Source organism: Maylandia zebra, linkage group LG7, assembly GCF_041146795.1.
Source record: "Maylandia zebra isolate NMK-2024a linkage group LG7, Mzebra_GT3a, whole genome shotgun sequence".
NCBI lineage: Eukaryota > Metazoa > Chordata > Actinopteri > Cichliformes > Cichlidae > Maylandia > Maylandia zebra.
Window position 1 is genome coordinate 1445249 of NC_135173.1, and position 19313 is coordinate 1464561.

General features: G+C 45.6%; 1 protein-coding gene across 2 annotated transcripts; it reads right to left on the reverse strand.

The window, feature by feature from the left end:
- Positions 1–7977: 7977 nt before the first annotated feature.
- Positions 7978–18613, reverse strand: LOC101464672 (cytochrome P450 2F3). Of its 2 annotated transcripts, none has more exons than XM_014409566.4 (11): positions 18352–18613; positions 16622–16784; positions 10176–10328; positions 9919–10079; positions 9722–9790; positions 9512–9616; positions 9193–9331; positions 8847–8932; positions 8624–8725; positions 8397–8538; positions 7978–8309 (listed from the first exon to the last, which is right to left on the reverse strand). In XM_014409566.4, the coding sequence occupies exons 1-11, from the start codon at positions 18511–18513 to the stop codon at positions 8122–8124; spliced, it is 1470 nt and encodes a 489-aa protein (XP_014265052.1). In that variant the 5' UTR covers positions 18514–18613; the 3' UTR covers positions 7978–8121. The 2 variants fall into 2 exon arrangements, with proteins under 2 accessions (XP_014265052.1, XP_076741641.1); XM_076885526.1 differs by lacking the exon at positions 18352–18613 and adding an exon at positions 16933–17004.
- Between the last annotated feature and the right edge of the window lie 700 nt (positions 18614–19313).

The following is a 19313-nucleotide window of genomic DNA, read 5'->3' on the forward strand; positions in this document are numbered from 1 at the left end:
TAAAACAGTTGCTTGTCCATCTGTAGTGTGGTTATTTTAAATATAAGAAAAAAAGACAACTTTAACCCTCCTGCCATCCTTTAAAAAACTCACACCCATCACCCTAGGGACCATTCTCAGCCACGCCATAAAAAGACCATATATCCATATTTTATTCCACTTTAAATTAGCCAACCTTGTAAAACTACTTCTCCCTGAAATATTCATGTAAAGTTTTAATTATATTTTCGTTGTTTTAACCCTTCAAATCCCAGTGTTATTACATGAGCGCCCTGTGTTATAAGCCCCAAAAACCAAAAAACGAAACTAAATATTTCCACAAAAAACCAGTTGAAGTAATATGTGATTGTCATTATAAGTAGGCCTTTAGATGGACCAAAGATTGGCACCAACATACATTTTGACCTGCCATTATTTTTTTTGCATTTTTTTTGCAATTTAAAAATTAAAACTTCAAGGCCCTGAGTCTTCATTGACATCCAAGAAAAGAAGAAAAAATAAAATCATATGATGATAATTTGGGGTTGAAAAATAGCGTTTATAATGGAAGTCAATGGGCAGAAAATGGTCCCCAGGGTGATGGGTGTGGGGATTTCTGCTGCTCAGCCATTTTAGGCTGATTTAAGGAATTCACACTGGAATATTAACATTGACAGGTAAAAACTATCCTGTGGCAAGTTTGGTTATATTCCACTGAACACAGTGGAAATGGCAGCCATTTAACACATAGCAGTGGCACAAAAAGGTCCCAAGAAGGCAGGAGGGTTAAGAAATTAATATAGCCTCTACAGTGACCATCACCATAAAAGGTTTATTTTGCAACACCACGAAACAAACGATAGCGTAATATGAAACGATAGACGTTTTCATATCGTTATCCGATATATACTGTTATATCGAACAGCCCCAATCAGTGTCACGTATTGATTAACAAGAAGTTGGAATACCAAAGGTAAGTAAGCGAGCTTTGGAGGCCAAAGGTAAGTGCTGGAGTTGACAGAGAAAAAAACTGAACTCCACTGTTATTGATTAATTGATTGATCATACTTTATTCATCCCGAGGGAAATTTGGTTAAGGCTGCCAGCCGTGCCAGCGCCGTCTTACCCTTCCCACCATATATACATTACACAAACATCACATGGGGAACACAGGTCAGAGAGGTATAACATGAAAAAAGCACAACATGAGGAAAGACGAGGAGAACAAAATAACTCCCCCCAGACTGAGCTCCAACAGGGAGATCAGTTTGAGAACAGAAAAAACACCTCTGCACATGAAAAAACTCTAAATACACCAAAGAAACACATGACAAGCAACAGGGGGGGTAAAGGGTGAGAGACCGCCGATTTAGACAGTACATCCGGGCCTGCAGCATAAGCGCTGGTCTCCTTGATCCACCGTCAGCATCGGAGGGGAATAAGTGTCGAAGGCGTTTGGAGGGGGAGGGGGGATGAGTGTACATCTGCATGTGTATATATGTCTGTGTGCGTGTCCAGAGTTCAGCTGAGACAGTGTCCTTCGTCCTGCCAGGCTAAGTAAACAGTCTTCCAGCCAACCCAGGTGGCCTTGCATGGAATGGGGGGAGCAGTCTAAACACAGTCGTTATCAGGGTGTTGTTGTTCAGCTCCAGCCTTGAGACCGCAGCTGGCGCCAAAGGGGTCTCCGCATGAAGTGATGGTGGTTTTTACTTTAGTGCGAACAACTCATATGAATTTCAAAGCTGTTCTAACAGTCCAACACTGGTCTCTCAATCTCCCGTTGGAGAGCCGCGAGCTTCTCCGTGATGTTGTCATTCTTGTGCTCAAAGAGCCGATTTCTGAGAACTCACGACCGGCAGTGAGCTTCTCCGAGATGTAATCTAATTTGCACTCAGAGGACTTATTCGGAGTGTTCACGGCAGCCGTAAGCTTCTCCAAGATCTTATCCGTGCTGCACTCAATGAGCCCATTTTGAGAATTCACGCCTCGTCCCATCGTTTCAATCCCAGCGGGCAGCCTTGTGGGGGTTTGAACAGCCGGTTCTGCTTTCTCAATTCGTCGATAAGTCAGGGCCAAGCCAGCTCCAATCAGCAAGAACTGTTATCATCATCTTATATGATGATAACAGTTGTGAACACCAACCATAGATGCGTTCTTTGCTGATGGGGGACATTCAATACATATAATCGCTGGACACTTTATTAGGTATATCTCACTATCTCACTACATTCAAGGCTATCCATCATCTCTCGCCTTCATACCTCTGACCTTGTTCAGATCATCATTCCTTTTCGGTCTCTCAGCTCTTCTTTTCTTTCCGTCCCTTTCCCCGGCTAGCCATCGTGGGGCGCAGGGTTTTCTGCTGCTCTGCCCCCCCATCTTTGGAACGTCCTTCCTCCTGAGATAAGAAACATCACTCATCCCTCTTTTTAAGTCCAGACTCAAAACTCACCTGAGCACAAATCAGCAGTGAATATTTCACAGAGCTCCACAAACAAGTGTTAGCACTATAAGCAAAGTGTGCATTATATTAATCTCGTAATCCTGGAAAAGCATCTTTGGAATGTTTAAGAGTTTGGAATTTCTTTAGTTCATTCCTGATGTTCAGCGTTCCTCAGACAAGTCAGCGTCCAGTCAGGATCAGTTCCACAGTGCTACTGAATTGAATTAAATAGTGCTTTCACACAGGTGAACTCAGCTTAAATGAATGATGTAGTGGATCCTTTTAATTCTTATCCCTACTTTTATTTTTTTCCATGTCTATTTAAGTGCTATTTATGACACTATGTTTGCACTGAAGCACCGCAGCAATTTCCTAATGTTGTAAACCTGCTCAACATTTGGCAATAAACCCCATTCTGATTCTGATTCTGATGGTTTCAGTCTCCTTCAAAGAAAATTCAGAGCGGTGGGAGTCGTCACACAAAGACAGAGAGAGAAGCAAGAAACACTCGTCGGGAAGCTTAAAATCCCCAGTCTGTAAAACCGTTGTGTTACTGCATTTAATCAATAAACACCAATATTTAGTGACCATAATGAAATAAAATCAGAATTCTCTGAATACCATTACAACATCCATCCATCCATCTTCATCCGCTTTATCCGGGGCCGGGTCACGGGGGCAGCAGCCTAAGCAGAGAGGCCCAGACCTCCCTCTCCCCAGCCACCTCCTCCAGCTTATCCGGGGGAACACCAAGGCGTTCCCAGGCCAGCCGAGAGATATAATCTCTCCAGCGTGTCCTGGGTCTGCCCCGGGGCCTCCTCCCGGTGGGACATGCCTGGAACACCTCACCCAGGAGGCGCCCAGGGGGCATCCTTGTCAGATGCCCGAACCACCTCAGCTGGCTCCTTTCGATGTGGAGCAGCAGCTGCTCTACTCTGAGCCCCTCCCGGATGGCCGAACTTCTCACCCTATCTCTAAGGGAGAGGCCAGCCACCCTTCGGAGGAAGCTCATTTCTGCCGCTTGTATCCGCGATCTCGTTCTTTCGGTCACTACCCACAGCTCGTGGCCATAGGTGAGGGTAGGGACGTAGATCGACCGGTAAATTGAGAGCTTCGCTTTTACACTCAGCTCTCTCTTCACCACGAAGGACCGGTGCAGCGCCTGCATTACTGCAGCTGCAGCCCCAATCCGTCTGTCGATCTCCGGCTCCCTTCTCCCATCACTTGCGAACAAGACCCCGAGATACTTGAACTCCTCCACTTGGGGCAGGAACTCATCCCCGACCCGGAGTGGGCACTCCACCCTTTTCCGGCTGAGAACCATGGCCTCAGATTTGGAGGTGCTGATCCTCATTCCCGCTGCTTCACACTCGGCTGCGAACCGTTCCAGTGCGAACCCTCCTTGAATCGCTACCTTATCGTGGTGGAGGGGTTTGTGTGTCCAAGGGATCCCAGGGGCTATGTTGTCTGGGGGCTTTTGCCCCCTGGTAGGGTCTCCCATGGCAAACTGGCCCTGGGTGAGGGACCAGACAAAGAGCGATTCATAAGACCCTTATGAAAAGGACACCGAGGGAACAGTTTACCCTGCCCGGGATAGGGTTACCGGGGCCCCACCCTGGAGCCAGGCCCGGGGAGGGTGCCCGAGGGCAAGCGTCTGGTGGCCGGGCCTTAGTCCATGGGGCCCAGCCGGGCACAGCCCGAAGAGGAGACATGGGCCCATCCTCCTGCAGGCCCACCACCCGCAGGAGGCGCCATAGGGGTCGGGTGCATTGTGTGCCGGGTGGCGGCCAGGAGCGGAGGCCCTGGCGGACTGACCCCCGGCTGCCAAGACTGGCAATAGGGACCATTACAACAGTATTTCCATAATTATTATTAATCTTATTATTATATAGAGAATTATTATTCAGAATTCATTTATCATCTTATTATTACTACTAGGACTTGGGGATGTTGCAGGAAGCATGTTCATCAAACGTGATGAAAACAGGGTTTAAAAGCTCTGACTGGCAACTTTGAGTTTTAGGTCACAGGACAGAACAGCTGTCCAGTAACCATCACAGTGGCAGACATCCAGAGGGTCTCCAGTATGAAAACTTGCTTCTTCATGCCCCAACATGATTCTTGCCTACTGGCTGAAGAAGCTGACTGCACTCCCCGAGCATCTGGCAGCACAAATGAACCAGCTGCTAATCAATGAGAGACAGCCGGAATGGCTAACCGAAGGCCGGACAGTCCTGATCCCCAAGGACCCCCAGAAGGGACCGGTCCCATCCAACTACCGGCCAATAACCTCAGTATCAGTATCAGTATCACATGGATGCTCCTGCCAGCGTCTAAGATGAACAGGCACATGGGTCAATACATGAGCGGCGCGCAGAAAGGATTCGGCAGAGGGGTGAAGCACCAGCTCCATGGTAGACATGGCTGTCGCTCGATGCTGTAAGACCCCGCTCCCCAACCTGTGCACCACCTGGATAGACTGCAAGTCAGCCTGTGACTCAGTGCCCCACACACAGACTTTTTTGTTCAGTGTGACTGTTTATGATGAGACAAATGAACATATAAATGCAAGAAAACTGACTGTTGTTTTTGTTGTTTCTTTTGCCTGTCCCGTTTGGCTCTTTTGCCATCAGAATTATTGTCTAAAGGCAAAGAAAGATGCCCAACGGATTTACTTTAACAAATTGACCATCCCAGCCTTGCCGTAATGGTCCATTTGATTCACCTTTTATTGTTTATTTTATTTATTTTTTATTTTCACTTGCTAGATACGGGACAGACTTGAATGAGGAAAAGAAAAGGGAGAAAGGAAGAGGGGGGGGGAGGGGGGGGAACAGCTGAGAAGAGGGACGGGGATAAAGGGCAAAAAAAACAAAAACCAACTAAATAAGCAGACAAAAAAAAAGCATATATCGATCACCTGGGTCACCTGTTGAGAAAGAAAAAAGAAAACAAGCAGAAGAGAACAAGAGTAATAGAATAAACAACATCACAATGATATATGGGAATATGACAGTAAATACTAAATATTAAACATTATTGTGCAGCACATAAGATCAACAGAACACAGTGTGCTTTGAGGTAGGAGCCAAAAAGGGTGTAGTTTGTGGGTGTGATCACCCGTGTGTACACCTGTGAGCATGGACGCGCTTGTTTTTAAAAGGTTCCTTCATGTAATGATCTGCTAGAGAGTGTGGGGGGGCCACAGCCCCGTCCTCCAGGGCATGAAGCAGGTGTGGAGGAGATCAAAACTCCAGACATCCAGAGGCCCCCAGAACACAAGAGACCAAGTAAGACCAACAGAGGGGCAGCCGCGCCACTGTCCCAGAAAGAGCTGAGGAGAGTCCCAGATGAGGGCTCACTCAGCAGCCGCGGAGCAGAAGCCAGGGGGAGTTGCAGTGACGCGCCCGTGAGCTCCGCCGGCAGCCAGCCGTGCCTGAGTGACCGAGCCCCAGGCCGAGAGGCCGGGGGCACCCCACCTCCGAAGTGGCCCGAGCGAGCCCCAGGCTCCAGGTCCCGTTAAGCGGCCGCCAAGGAGTGAGCCGGTGTGTACCTGGACGCCCATCCCCAGACACAAAGAACCACCAACGCACCGACACCTGAGGGAGTCCGCCACTGGCAGGGGAAGTGTTGGTAGGGGGAGATAGGCCTCCAAACCTTGGAGGGCCTGAGATGTCCCCAGAGAGGTGGCGTCTGATACCCAACCTGACATATAGACACAGACATACAGGCACACACAGATACAAACATCCATTCCCACCCTCATGCTCTCATATGCACTTACTCCACACTCAACCAACGTGGAGACAGACATAGAGATTATTTACAAAGAAAATAGGAAACTAACTTAAGTCAACACAAAACAAACATATATACAACATCTATACATCTATATACAAAACACAGTCTGCATGTTACCCTCTCTGTAACATCTCACTGAAAAGAAACCAGGTAGGCCCTGACAGCCTTCTTTTATACCCCATGGCCCCTCCCACTAGGCATAATAGTCATCTCTTTATTATTGTCTGTGAAGGTTCTCAGTCATCCAGGTCATCGTAGTCAAAGGAGCCATGGACTCTCCACCATTTGACCTTAGAACTGAAGAAGCTTCTCAGATGAGAGGTGAAACGTCTTCAAGCAACTTAAAGAAGTCCAGACGCTTTTCTCTGCAAGCTCTTTATTATTCCTTTTACCAAACAATCTTTCCCCCTCAGCTTATTTCCAGCTGTATTCCTACAATACATATATGTATATAGAGACATTTATGGCCAATTCCAGGCAGCCTACAGTGTTTCACAATAACAAAAAAAAACAAACAAAAAAAATAATGCAGTTCACGTGATCTTTCAAGCGCGCGCGAACCCACCATTTAAACCCCGGAACACCATACCATCAGCTTGCATAACCCCCGTATAATCGGCGATCACAGCGAGTCTACGCGACCGGCTTTATTAAAGGTAAGTGGGAAAATATGTTGGCCACCCTCTGCGCCGCTCAAAATATACCTCTCACCCCTTTTTGTTTATCTGCCCGGTCGACGAAAAGACGCGCAGCCACGGTAATTGTAGAAACTAATGGTGGTGGTGCGTGTATGCGCCCAGATCAGCTGTCTGCAGCCCGGGACGGTGTAACTCCGTCACAGGGGCCCAGGCCCATCCGGACCGGGGCCCAGAACAGCAGCGTCGCCCAGCCCCACAGAGCCCGAGACAAGAAAACTGACTGTTGACAGTGGTCAGACGCCTGTAGTAGTGCAAGAGACTTTTGTAAGGTGGTTGCTTGATGTTTTAACGTTGTTTGGCTGGTAGCTGCCTTTAGTCCATGTTTAGAGCTGTGAGCTAAGTGTAAATGACCTCATTAATATTTGGTAAAGTGTTTTGTAAACTTATGAGTGGCTATTATATTGTTGGAGTGAATGCTTTTATTTTGAAAGTCACAGAGCGACAAGGTGCCGTAAATCAAGTGGCGTAAACCATATGGCAGAAGCGCGAGTTTTAATGCACAGAGAGGTGTGCTCTATGGTTAATGGACAGGAATGGGGAAAAGAACGGCTATTAAGGTGCAACACTGAGTCGAAAGCAGTTTCTTAGCACCTGGTTGATGAGGGAACAAGGTTTGTAACAAAGTTTGTCCTGTAGATATGCATTTTGTTGTTTTACGGAGCATGTAGCTGCTGACCGCTACTAAGCATAAAGGCTAAGTTTTCACCCACTAGAGGGCGCTAACGTACCTCGTCATGTTTAGGCAGCGATGCAACGATTTCCCTGTTATATGCAATAATTTACAAGTTTTAGTGTTATTTGTTATGTAAGGTAAGGAGAATTAATTTGTAATAAATGAATAAGTCAAAAGGTTAAAGGTAACACACTGTTTGATTTACTAATAGTCTTTTATTCTGTATGTTGTAGCTCTTACGGTGTGTTCACATACACGGCTGTTTAATAAAAGGATTGTGAACCATCAGTTTGAGAGACCATCTTTTCAACCGGGGATGCTACAGTAAGAAAAAAAGGACTGTGTGAAAATAAATATTAAGACTGCAGGAACTGTTAGAAACATAAAGGGGAGTTTCATGTGTTTATTTCTTGTTTCAATAATACAACAGAAGACAAAAACTGGAATGCTCTATAATCTTTCACTTAATAGTATCCCAGATGCGTTCCCACCAGGATTTCCAGGATTTCCATGGTTAGTTTGTGACCTCACTGCGGCGTTCTGAGTTGGACTTTCATGCGGTAAGGTTTGGGAGTCAGAGTGACCCCATAGACTGGAGTGAAGTCTGGTTCTCCTGCGTCCTCGGGCCAGATGAACTTGAACTTCCTCAGCAGAGTCACCATGATGAGGAAGAGCTCCATGCGAGCCAGACCCTCCCCGAGACACACCCGAGGACCTGAGACGTTGAAAAAAATACCTCAGTATCATCTACGACAGAAGATTTAATCATCTATGTCGGTATGTGAATCGTGTCTTCATGTACCTGCAGAGAAAGGCATGAAGGCCTCTGGTTTAACAAACTCTCCTTTGTCATCGAGGAAGTTTTCAGGGTTGAATTCATGAGGGAATTTCCACTGTCCCTCCTCGCTGAGCACTGAGGTCAGATTCTCGATGATCATTGTTCCCTGAGGACGAAATCAACCTCAAAACCATTAAGGATGCTCGTCACTTTCTCTGTTGCCAAAAACTATTTAACCAGTTGGCCCTTACCTTGGGAATGGAATAACCCATCAGCTCTGTGTCTTTAGTGGTGCAGTGGAAGACACTGAGAGGAACAGTGTTGGCAACTCTCTGTATCTCATGAATCACAGCCTGGATGAAGAGAAGACATTTCTCATGCTTTGGCTTGGAGCAGAATGTATGTGTGCACCCAGATCCAGGTGGGCACCTTAAAAATAAGTTCAATAGTGAATAAAACTTTGCTGTACGGCACCTGCACGTAGGGCATATTGTGTCTGTCCTCAAAACTGACCCGGTCTTTCCCTTCCAACACTCGGTCTATCTCCCGCTGACACCGTTCTGCCAGAGCAGGGCAACACGTTACCGTCTACACACTGCAGTCACCACAAGCAATGATACACAACAACATTATACCAAATATGTTCAGTGAATCAGCAGTATGTTGAGTTAAACCAATCGGCTGAAAATAGTTGCTTTCCATTGATTGTCATAGTCTACAGCATATAAGTGGCATGTGTCACACAAAGATAAGTGCAACCAATTTTAAATGGACAAACATCAGTTGAACTGAAAGAAAAGAAGAAAATATGCAGGTTTACCTTGTACATGCGGATAGTTCATAAGGTAAAGAAATCCAGTAAGTAGGGTGTTGGATGTAGTGTCAGTGCCAGCAAAGTGAAGGTCTAAAGCGTACAGACAGATCCGGTCTTCTGAAAATGAAGACCCATCATCGCCTCTCTGAGTCAGAGGAATGATTTATGCAAATAAGGAAAGTCAACTTTGTTGTTACAGGGTGAAAAGGTCACAGCCATATGTGTAGTCTCCTTAATGTAAAATCTATTTTTTCTAGTCATTTTAAATGTAATCAATTGCTTTATTATAATATCTGGGATAGTAAACTCCTCATTTCACACTCACCTTCTCCAGTTCATCCAGATAGCAGTCAACAAAGTCCCGTGGCTCTCCGGGAACTCGGGTCTTCTTGTGCTCTCTTATAAACTCATTTACAAGATTTTCAACTGTCTAAAAAAACACAAGTAACTATGACTGTATTAGCATTGACTTTTTCTTAATATTGATGAAATCCACAGATTATTTCAATGTAATTAAAGGGATTTTAAATGTTACCTCTGCATTCTTGAAGGCTTTCATGAAGGGCAGTGGTAGGTAACGAATTAAAGGAAAAGAGTCATACAGCTGCAAAGAAGGACAATCGTTTATTTTCCTCTATGCTTCAGTTGTAACAGAAGATGGTTACAGGACGCTGTATTTGCAATAATTAAGTCATTTCTTTTATTTTATCATTTTGTTGCTGTTTTACTCACCATAGCCCACGGGCCATTGGCTATCTTGGAATTCTCAGTGAAGCACCTAACAATCACTTTGATTAGCGCATTGTCATACTCGTAGCGTCTAGCGAACAGGACCTGGCAGATGATGTTGGACGCTGCATTGTGAAACATAACTTGAGGACTCATGGTTTTACCTGTGGGAGGCGTAATGTAAGTTATAAAAACCAAAGGAATACACAAGAACAACAGAAACAACAGCACAATGAACAATTCTATGTTAAATGACATACCAATGCTCTTTTCCAGGGTACTGACGGTGTATTTAATCTCTTCATGAATCCTGTCCTCCATCGAGTTCTTCCCCAGACCAAAGTTCCTCAAAGTCATCAGAGCAAAGCGACGATGTTCCCTCCAACTAGAGCCATAATCTGCCAGAATAACCCCTACAACAAGTTCACCAACACAAAAGGGGAACAACAAACTTAAGAATCATCTATTTGAACCTTTGATCATCACTGCTGTTATGTTCTAGAACTCTAAATTGTGTTAATGTAGAGAAAATTCACTAAAATCGCTGGGTGACAGGTATAAACTGCATGCAGACCTTTTTAGTACCATTACACTTTACAGAGTCATGCTGATGGTACACATGCAGTATCTAGTTTGGGATTGTCGTGTTAACAGTGCCAAACTACACAATTGGACATTGTCAGCAAAGTTCAAGAATTTAGTATTAGTAATATTTATTTCATCTTTTATTTGACCAAGAAGTTACACTCTTGAGATTAAAAAGGTCTTTGAATAGAGTGACATGCTCCGATACAGAGAGCATGTTTTAATGACGGAAGAAACCAGAGAACCAGGATTAAAATGTCTTGGTGCATGCTCAATCATCCATGTAAGTAAGACTGAAGAAGACGTTTCTCCCATTGAAAACACTATGTCTAGATGAACAGAATCAACCTTCTGGGAGAGAGAACCAGGAGAAAAGCCACGCAGACACAGGGAGACCACCAGACAACCACTGAGCCGCCATGCTGCCTCTTTTTAAGTGTTTGACTAGAAAAGTGAAGCAACCTGGCTTTCAGGAGGCTGGTGGAGCCTGAACTGTCTGGTCTGGGGTCTTTGACCCTATTTTTATGTGTTTGTTTTGTGCAGTCAATGCATCTGTTTATGTTAATTCAGCTGTGCCAGGGCCCTGCTCCGATTGGTGTGTGGATATACAGCTCCGACGTGACTGGTTCCAGCCCATTAAAAGGAGGCTGGAGTGCTGCGGTGGGAGAGGTTCTCGCGTTTCTCCTCACGACCCAGCAGTGTACCCCTGCAGTGCTGTTTTGACAGTTGTGGAAGTGGAGTGGGTAGGGGTGAGCTGCCATTTCTTTTGACCACCAGTTTTCTCCTGTTTTGAATTAGTTAAGGAGGTCAGACCCTGTCGTTACTTTTGACTTTTGGTAAGGTCAGGGGTGCGGGATTTGTTTAGATTTTAGCTTTGTTTATTATTTTGGCCTTGGCTCACCCTGAAGTGTTGACATTCCCGTTTTGTTGTCACATTATACAGTGGGGCAAAAAAGTATTTAGTCAGCCACCGATTGTGCAAGTTCCCCCACCTAAAATGATGACAGAGGTCAGTAATTTGCACCAGAGGTACACTTCAACTGTGAGAGACAGAATGTGAAAAAAAAATCCATGAATCCACATGGTAGGATTTGTAAAGAATTTATTCGTAAATTAGGGTGGAAAATAAGTATTTGGTCAATAGCAAAAATACAACTCAATACTTTGTAACATAACCTTTGTTGGCAATAACAGAGGTCAAACGTTTACTATAGGTCTTTACCAGGTTTGCACACACAGTAGCTGGTATTTTGGCCCATTCCTCCATGCAGATCTTCTCGAGAGCAGTGATGTTTTGGGGCTGTCGCCGAGCAACACGGACTTTCAACTCCCGCCACAGATTTTCTATGGGGTTGAGGTCTGGAGACTGGCTAGGCCACTCCAGGACTTTCAAATGCTTCTTACGGAGCCACTCCTTTGTTGCCCGGGCGGTGTGTTTTGGATCATTGTCATGTTGGAAGACCCAGCCTCGTTTCATCTTCAAAGTTCTCACTGATGGAAGGAGGTTTTGGCTCAAAATCTCACGATACATGGCCCCATTCATTCTGTCCTTAACACGGATCAGTCGTCCTGTCCCCTTGGCAGAAAAACAGCCCCATAGCATGATGTTTCCACCCCCATGCTTCACAGTAGGTATGGTGTTCTTGGGATGCAACTCAGTATTCTTCTTCCTCCAAACACGACGAGTTGAGTTTATACCAAAAAGTTCTACTTTGGTTTCATCTGACCACATGACATTCTCCCAATCCTCTGCTGTATCATCCATGTGCTCTCTGGCAAACTTCAGACGGGCCTGGACATGCACTGGCTTCAGCAGCGGAACACGTCTGGCACTGCGGGATTTGATTCCTGCCGTTGTAGTGTGTTACTGATGGTGACCTTTGTTACTTTGGTCCCAGCTCTCTGCAGGTCATTCACCAGGTCCCCCCGTGTGGTTCTGGGATCTTTGCTCACCGTTCTCATGATCATTTTGACCCCACGGGATGAGATCTTGCGTGGAGCCCCAGATCGAGGGAGATTATCAGTGGTCTTGTATGTCTTCCATTTTCTGATGATTGCTCCCACAGTTGATTTTTTCACACCAAGCTGCTTGCCTATTGTAGATTCACTCTTCCCAGTCTGGTGCAGGTCTACAATACTTTTCCTGGTGTCCTTCGAAAGCTCTTTGGTCTTGGCCATGGCGGAGTTTGGAGTCTGACTGTTTGAGGCTGTGGACAGGTGTCTTTTATACAGATGATGAGTTCAAACAGGTGCCATTCATACAGGTAACGAGTGGGGGACAGAAAAGCTTCTTACAGAAGACGTTACAGGTCTGTGAGAGCCAGAGATTTTCCTTGTTTGAGGTGACCAAATACTTATTTTCCACCCTGATTTACGAATAAATTCTTTACAAATCCTACCATGTGAATTCATGGATTTTTTTTTTTCACATTCTGTCTCTCACAGTTGAAGTGTACCTCTGGTGCAAATTACTGACCTCTGTCATCATTTTAAGTGGGGGAACTTGCACAATCGGTACTGACTAAATACTTTTTTGCCCCACTGTAAAGAACAGATTTGTTCCCTGCCGCTGCTTGGGTGTTTGGGGGGAGCGCGAGTGCCTCACTCGTGTTATTGCCTGGCCCTAGATGGGTCGTAACAGTGTTTTCTCTTTGTTTAGTTGCTTTCAAAAGACCCTTATGAAGAAAACATCGAGGGAACAATTTACCCTGCCCGGGATAGTGTTACCGGGTATTAAATTTCAGTTCTTTTCGATTCTTTAGGGCCAAGAAAGACACGGCTCAAAGTGGTCTTTTACTTTAAAAAATGATCTTTATTCTACATTTCTGGATATGGAGACCTTAAGACAAAACACACAACTCCAGGTCTGAAGCACAAACGGAAGCCTAGTTATTTATATACTTGCTCTCACGTCACACCACACTTTAAGTTTCGATCAAACAGCCTAGTTGGTTTCACTTTCACCTCTCTGGTGGGGAAGGAGCCTGAGTTTGTGCGTGAGGTTGAGAGGTACCGGCTAGATATAGTCGGGCTCACCTCTACGCATGGCTTGGACTCTGGAACCAACCTGCTGAAAACGCTGGACAGACCCGGTGCACCTAAACGCGTAGTGAGGGTGTGCTGGGAACGTCTAGCAGAGGCCCAGTCCGCGAGATCTTCAACGCACACCTCCGGCAGAGCTTCAACAGCATTCCGAGGGAGACTGGGGACATTGAGTCCGAATGGACCATGTTCAGAGTCTCCATAGTCGAACCTTGGATACAGGAGGAACAATGCGGTTTTCGTCCTGGTCGCGGAACACTGGACCAGCTCTTTATCCTCTCGAGGATACTTGAGGGTGCATGGGAGTTTGCCCAACCAGTCTACATGTGTTTTGTGGACTTGGAGAAGGCATTCGACCGTGTCCCTCAGGGTGTCCTGTGGGAGGTGTTGCGGGAGTATGGGGTGTCTGGCCCATTGCTACGGGCCATTCGATCCCTATACAACCGTTGCAAGAGCTTGGTTCGCATTGCCAGCAATAAGTCGGACTCGTTCCCGGTGGGTGATGGGCTCCGCCAGGGCTGCCCTTTGTCTCCGATTCTGTTCATAATTTTTATGGACAGGATTTCTAGGTGCAGCCAAGTGGTGGAGGGCTTTAACTTTGGTGGGCTCAGAATCTCATCTCTGATTTTTGCGGATGATGTGTTTCTGTTGGCTTCATCGGGTGAGGGCCTCCAGCTCGCACTGGAACGGTTCGCAGCCTAGTGTGAAGCAGCGGGAATGAGGATCAGCACCTCCAAATCTGAGGCCATGGTTCTCAGCCGGAAAAGGTAGAGTGCCCACTCCGGGTCGGGGATGAGTTCCTGCCCCAAGTGGAGGAGTTCAAGTATCTCGGGGTCTTGTTCGCAAGTGATGGGAGAAGGGAGCCGGAGATCGACAGACAGATTGGGGCTGCAGCTGCAGTGATGCGGACGCTGCACCGGTCCGTCGTGGTGAAGAGGGAGCTGAGTGTAAAAGCGAAGCTCTCAATTTACCGGTCGATCTACGTCCCTACCCTCACCTATGGCCACGAGCTGTGGGTAGTGACTGAAAGAACGAGATCGCGGATACAAGCGGTGGAAATGAGCTTCCTCCGAAGGGTGGCTGGCCTCTCCCTTAGAGATAGGGTGAGAAGTTCGGCCATCCGGGAGGGGCTCATAGTAGAGCAGCTGCTGCTCCACATCGAAAGGAGCCAGCTGAGGTGGTTCGGGCATCTGACAAGGATGCCTCCTGGGCGCCTCCTGGGTGAGGTGTTCCAGGCATGTCCCACCGGGAGGAGGCCCCGGGGCAGACCCAGGACACGCTGGAGAGATTATATCTCTCGGCTGGCCTGGGAACGCCTTGGTATTCCCCCGGATAAGCTGGAGGAGGTGGCTGGGGAGAGGGAGGTCTGGGCCTCTCTGCTTAGGCTGCTGCCCCCGTGACCCGGCCCCGGATAAAGCGGATGAAGATGGATGGATAGTTGCTTTGTCTCATTTCCAGCATTAATAAAGATGTGATCTAAGTGTATCTGCTGAGTCCTGCACACTGGGTTCACTCTCTGCCTGCCACACGTCCTGTTTCACATGAACACTGAACAAAAAACTGGTTTTCTTAAAGAGAAACAAACTCTGGTGTAGCCACGGTTTAACTCTCACTGTTTTGCCTCTTTCAGATGCTTTTTTATCAGTGTATCATATTTCCAACATGCTTACGCTCTGTGATTTTTGCACACTATGTTGAGATGCCTTTTACAAAGACATACACAAAGTGCTATTATTTCCTTTTCATTTGTTTCACATGTCAAATACTACTGTGACATGTTACTGACACAGTGTATAAAACACTCTTATCTGAGTGTTACCTCAAAGTCATTTCCTGAGATAATAATGCAAGAAGAACAAAGGTGAAATATGCATATACTGCATACCAAATGATAAAAATATAAAGACAAAAATGTGTCCTATACAATATAATACCTGCTTTACCTTTATTCTTGGTGACATCTTTTTTTTTTGTTTGTTTTTTTGTGTCCCTTTTGGATCTTTAGCATCAGAATTGTTGTCTTAAGGCCAAGAAAGATGCCAAGCGGATTTATTTTACCAAGTGGATCATCATGGCCTTGCCATATTGGTCCATTTGATTGACCTTTATTATAATTATGAATTTATTTTATTTTCAGTTGCTACAAACGGGACAGACATGACTGGGGGATAGGACAGGGAGAAAGAATGAAAGAAAGAGAGGGAGAGAAAGAAAACCAAAGGGGAGAAGAGACGGGGAGAAGGGGGGGAAGAAAGAAAGAAAAACAGAAGAGAAAGCAAACAACAAAGAGCAACATAATAAAAAAAACGGCACCATCACAATAAACTAGCTAGCAGTAGATATCAGTATTTACTAAATAATAAACGATATTGTGCAGCACGCAAGATAGACAGCGTACAATGTGCTTTGAGGCAGCAGCCAAGAAAGCTGTAGTCCGCGTCTGTGAATACCCGTGTGTACACCTGTGTGCATACCTGTGTGGATCAGCATGCTTGCATTCCAAAGGTTTCTCCATGTAACGATCTGCTAGGGAGTGTGGGGGGGCCACAGCCCCGTCCTCCAGGGCATGAAGCAGGTATGGAGGAGATCAAAACTCCAGACATCCAGAGGTCCCCAGAACACAAGAGACCAAGGAAGACCAACAGAGGGGCAGCCGCGCCACTGTCCCAGAAAGAGCTCACTCAGCAGCCGTGGAGCAGAAGCCAGGGGGAGTTGCAGTGACGCGCCCGTGAGCTCCGCCGGCAGCCAGCTGTGCCTGAGTGACCGAGCCCCAGGCCGAGAGGCCGGGGGCACCCCACCTCCGAAGTGGCCCGAGCGAGCCCCAGGCTCCAGGCCCCGACAAGCAGCCGCCAAGGAGTGAGCCGGTGTGTACCTGGACGCCCACCCCCAGACACAAAGAACCACCAACGCACCGACACCTGAGGGAGTCCGCCACTGGCAGGGGAAGTGGTGGTAGGGGGAGATAGGCCTCCAAACCTTGGAGGGCCTGAGATGTCCCCAGAGAGGTGGCGTCTGATACTCAACCTGACATATAGACACAGACATACAGGCACACACAGACACAAACATCCATTCCTACCTTTACTCTTGGTGACATCATTAACAAACAAGTCTTGAGGTCGTCCAGCAAAATCACTAGCCTTGGTCACCATGGCCTCCTTTATGGCCTTCATCCCATTGATGATTACTGCTGGTTTAGGGCCAATAAAGATACTGTAGACATCTCCATAAGACTTCCTCAGCTGGGAGGGAAGGCGATAACAAGCACAGGATAAGTCATATGTTTAAAGTGGGCTAAACATATTTGCACAGCTGAGCACATGATATAGAAACATTGCATTTAAATATTACAAAACATACAGAGAGGATAAAATGCATTTAGGGACAAACCTCCTGTGTAGAGCTTTGTGTGGTTCCTAATATAGCAGCCTGCTGTAACATGATCTAAGACCGGGCATAATGGCACCTTTGTGTGATATGGTTATTGTCAGCCAATCAGATGCAAATGTATTCATGTCCAACCAGAAGAGACTCGCCCCTGGACAGTTTGCTTGCTGGCGCGTGTCCTAACCCACCAAAACCTTTTGTCTCCTTTATAACTGCTGAACTATGAAACGAATGAGTGTGTTGTACTAACACACACCCAACATTGTAGAATAACTATCTTATCTGATGCAGTACTTTGGTGAAATATTGGTAGTCTGCTGTTGTTTATTAAAAAAAAAACTGTTTTTAAAATAACTTGAAGGACAAAAAATAACAACTTCCTTTCATTCAAATTATAAACATATTTAATAAATATCTACATAAAGATGTTAGAAAACTCCTCTTGTGTAAGAGGTGCAGTACTGCTGGGACGCCAAGTTCATGTTTTGCAATCACACAGAGCAAACGGGTGCACTGTTGTTGCTGCCAGGTAATTTGTGCCCTTACAGCTCAAGATGTTTTTGGTTGTCATTATGTTTCATTCAGTTTGTAACAGCAACGGTTTCATTCATTTCAGGAAAAGCAGAAAAATTTCCTGATGTGTTAGTGTAACGGGTGTATTAAAAAATAATTTATATTTCACCAAAGATCCATCCTGCAGTGTTATCTTGCTTTGTCAGTATTGGTTATGTATATGTGTTTATTTATATATGTTTATTTTCTGTATTTATATTTTGGGAGCTTTTATTTTGTTTATGGGACCTTTGACTTCCCACAAAGTCACTTCCTGTAGCTGCGCAGCGCTATTTTCCTCAGTTGTGTAGAGGCCCCGCTGAGGAGAGGTGAGCGTAAGCTAGTGTTCTCAGTTACAGAGCGGATAAACACAGTTAAAGTAACTGGAAGTAATCCAAACACTGCTCGTTCCCTTTCTGCATTTTGTCTCATAGTTCTGTTCGATGTTTTAGTGTGAATTAGTTTCTCTGTCGAGTACAGCACTTTATTGTAACATGCTAGTTAGCCATCTCAGACCAGAGCATAGGAGCATGCAGGTGGCTTCTCATGTGGGCCGCTATCCTTCTCTCTCCCTTGAAGGTGTTCATGCAGAAGTCCAGTGAAGTGAAGTCGCTGTGCTGTTTTGTTTTTATTTTAAACAGTTCGGGGAGAATAAATCCACCCAGCTGGCAAAGTGAGAGCTGAGTCCTCTGGTCATTCGCACAACACAACGCAGAGAACTAACGGCAATAAGAGTTTAAGGCCAGACCGGCTACATTAGCATCCAGACATTTAGACATATTTAAATGCTAATAGTAGTAATTTCACCAGTGCCATAACAATATGCACCTTAAACAAAATCCTCTTTATTGCAGCATTTTTTTTTCTTACCCTTTCGAAGTCCTTTAAAGGGTTCTCCAGGCTCAGCTGCAAAGTGTTGCCTAGCAGGGGCAGGATAGGGGGTCCCGGTGGAAAGTTCTTGGGTCTCCGAGATTTGAGCTGAAGAACAATGAAGCAAACACAGAGCCACAGCAGCACAACAGAAAGGAACATGGTCAAACTGGACTGTACTGAAAGCTGGCTGACTTGCCATTAGTAGTAGCAGTAGCCCTGTCTCTTGTAAGTGTTGACTTTGTCCTCTGAGTCAAAGTTCAGAGAGGCTGTTAAAGAGGGAGGCCATTGGAGTTTTGCAGGTTTTCAGTGAGAGCCACTGTTAAACCAAACCATATGTTTTTGTGTCAGACTTGAGTATTTTCTTTTTAAACTCTGCCCATGTTAAAACACAGAAGCCAGTGAGTTCTCTCAATGCATCGCAGCTGAGGTGAATACTGATAGAGGGGGAGAGCCCGTGTATCTTCCTGTTTCCATGGTAATGTGCTCATTTAAATGATTTTTAGGTTTGTTTGATTGTAAATCAAACAAGATTTGAAGCAAAGTGTTTGAAGCAAACTGCAGTAAAGGCCCCAAATGGAGGACTCACAAGGCAGCAGCAAGGAGCAAAAAACCAAACAGCAAAGAGTGGAATCGAAGCTCTTTAACAAAGGTGCACTAAGGGAGGATAACACTGACAACGAGCACTATTAAACTGAGGCTTTAAATACTCAAGATAAGTGAAGACACTGGGAATTAGACAAAGCTGAAACTACAGCAATGATACACAAATAAAACAAATACAAAACACAATAGAAACATTACTGAACTACATTAAAACGAACTCAATCAATACCACAGACTAGAAATAAAACAAAACTGTGAACACTGAAACATCCCAGAATCCATGACATGAACAGCAGTCCTGTAATCTTCTCTAAGGTGTTATGTATCGGGACATAATTAGAGTAATCTGCGCCTTA

Coding starts and splice junctions, on each gene's coding strand:
- LOC101464672 (XM_014409566.4), bottom strand. CDS start 18,513: ATGTTCCTTTCTGTTGTGCTGCTGTGGCTCTGTGTTTGCTTCATTGTT. Junction 9,791..9,918: donor CCAATGGCCCGTGGGCTATG/GTGAGTAAAACA, acceptor CCTTCTTTGCAG/CTGTATGACTCTTTTCCTTT. Junction 9,332..9,511: donor ATCTGGATGAACTGGAGAAG/GTGAGTGTGAAA, acceptor CCTCTGACTCAG/AGAGGCGATGATGGGTCTTC.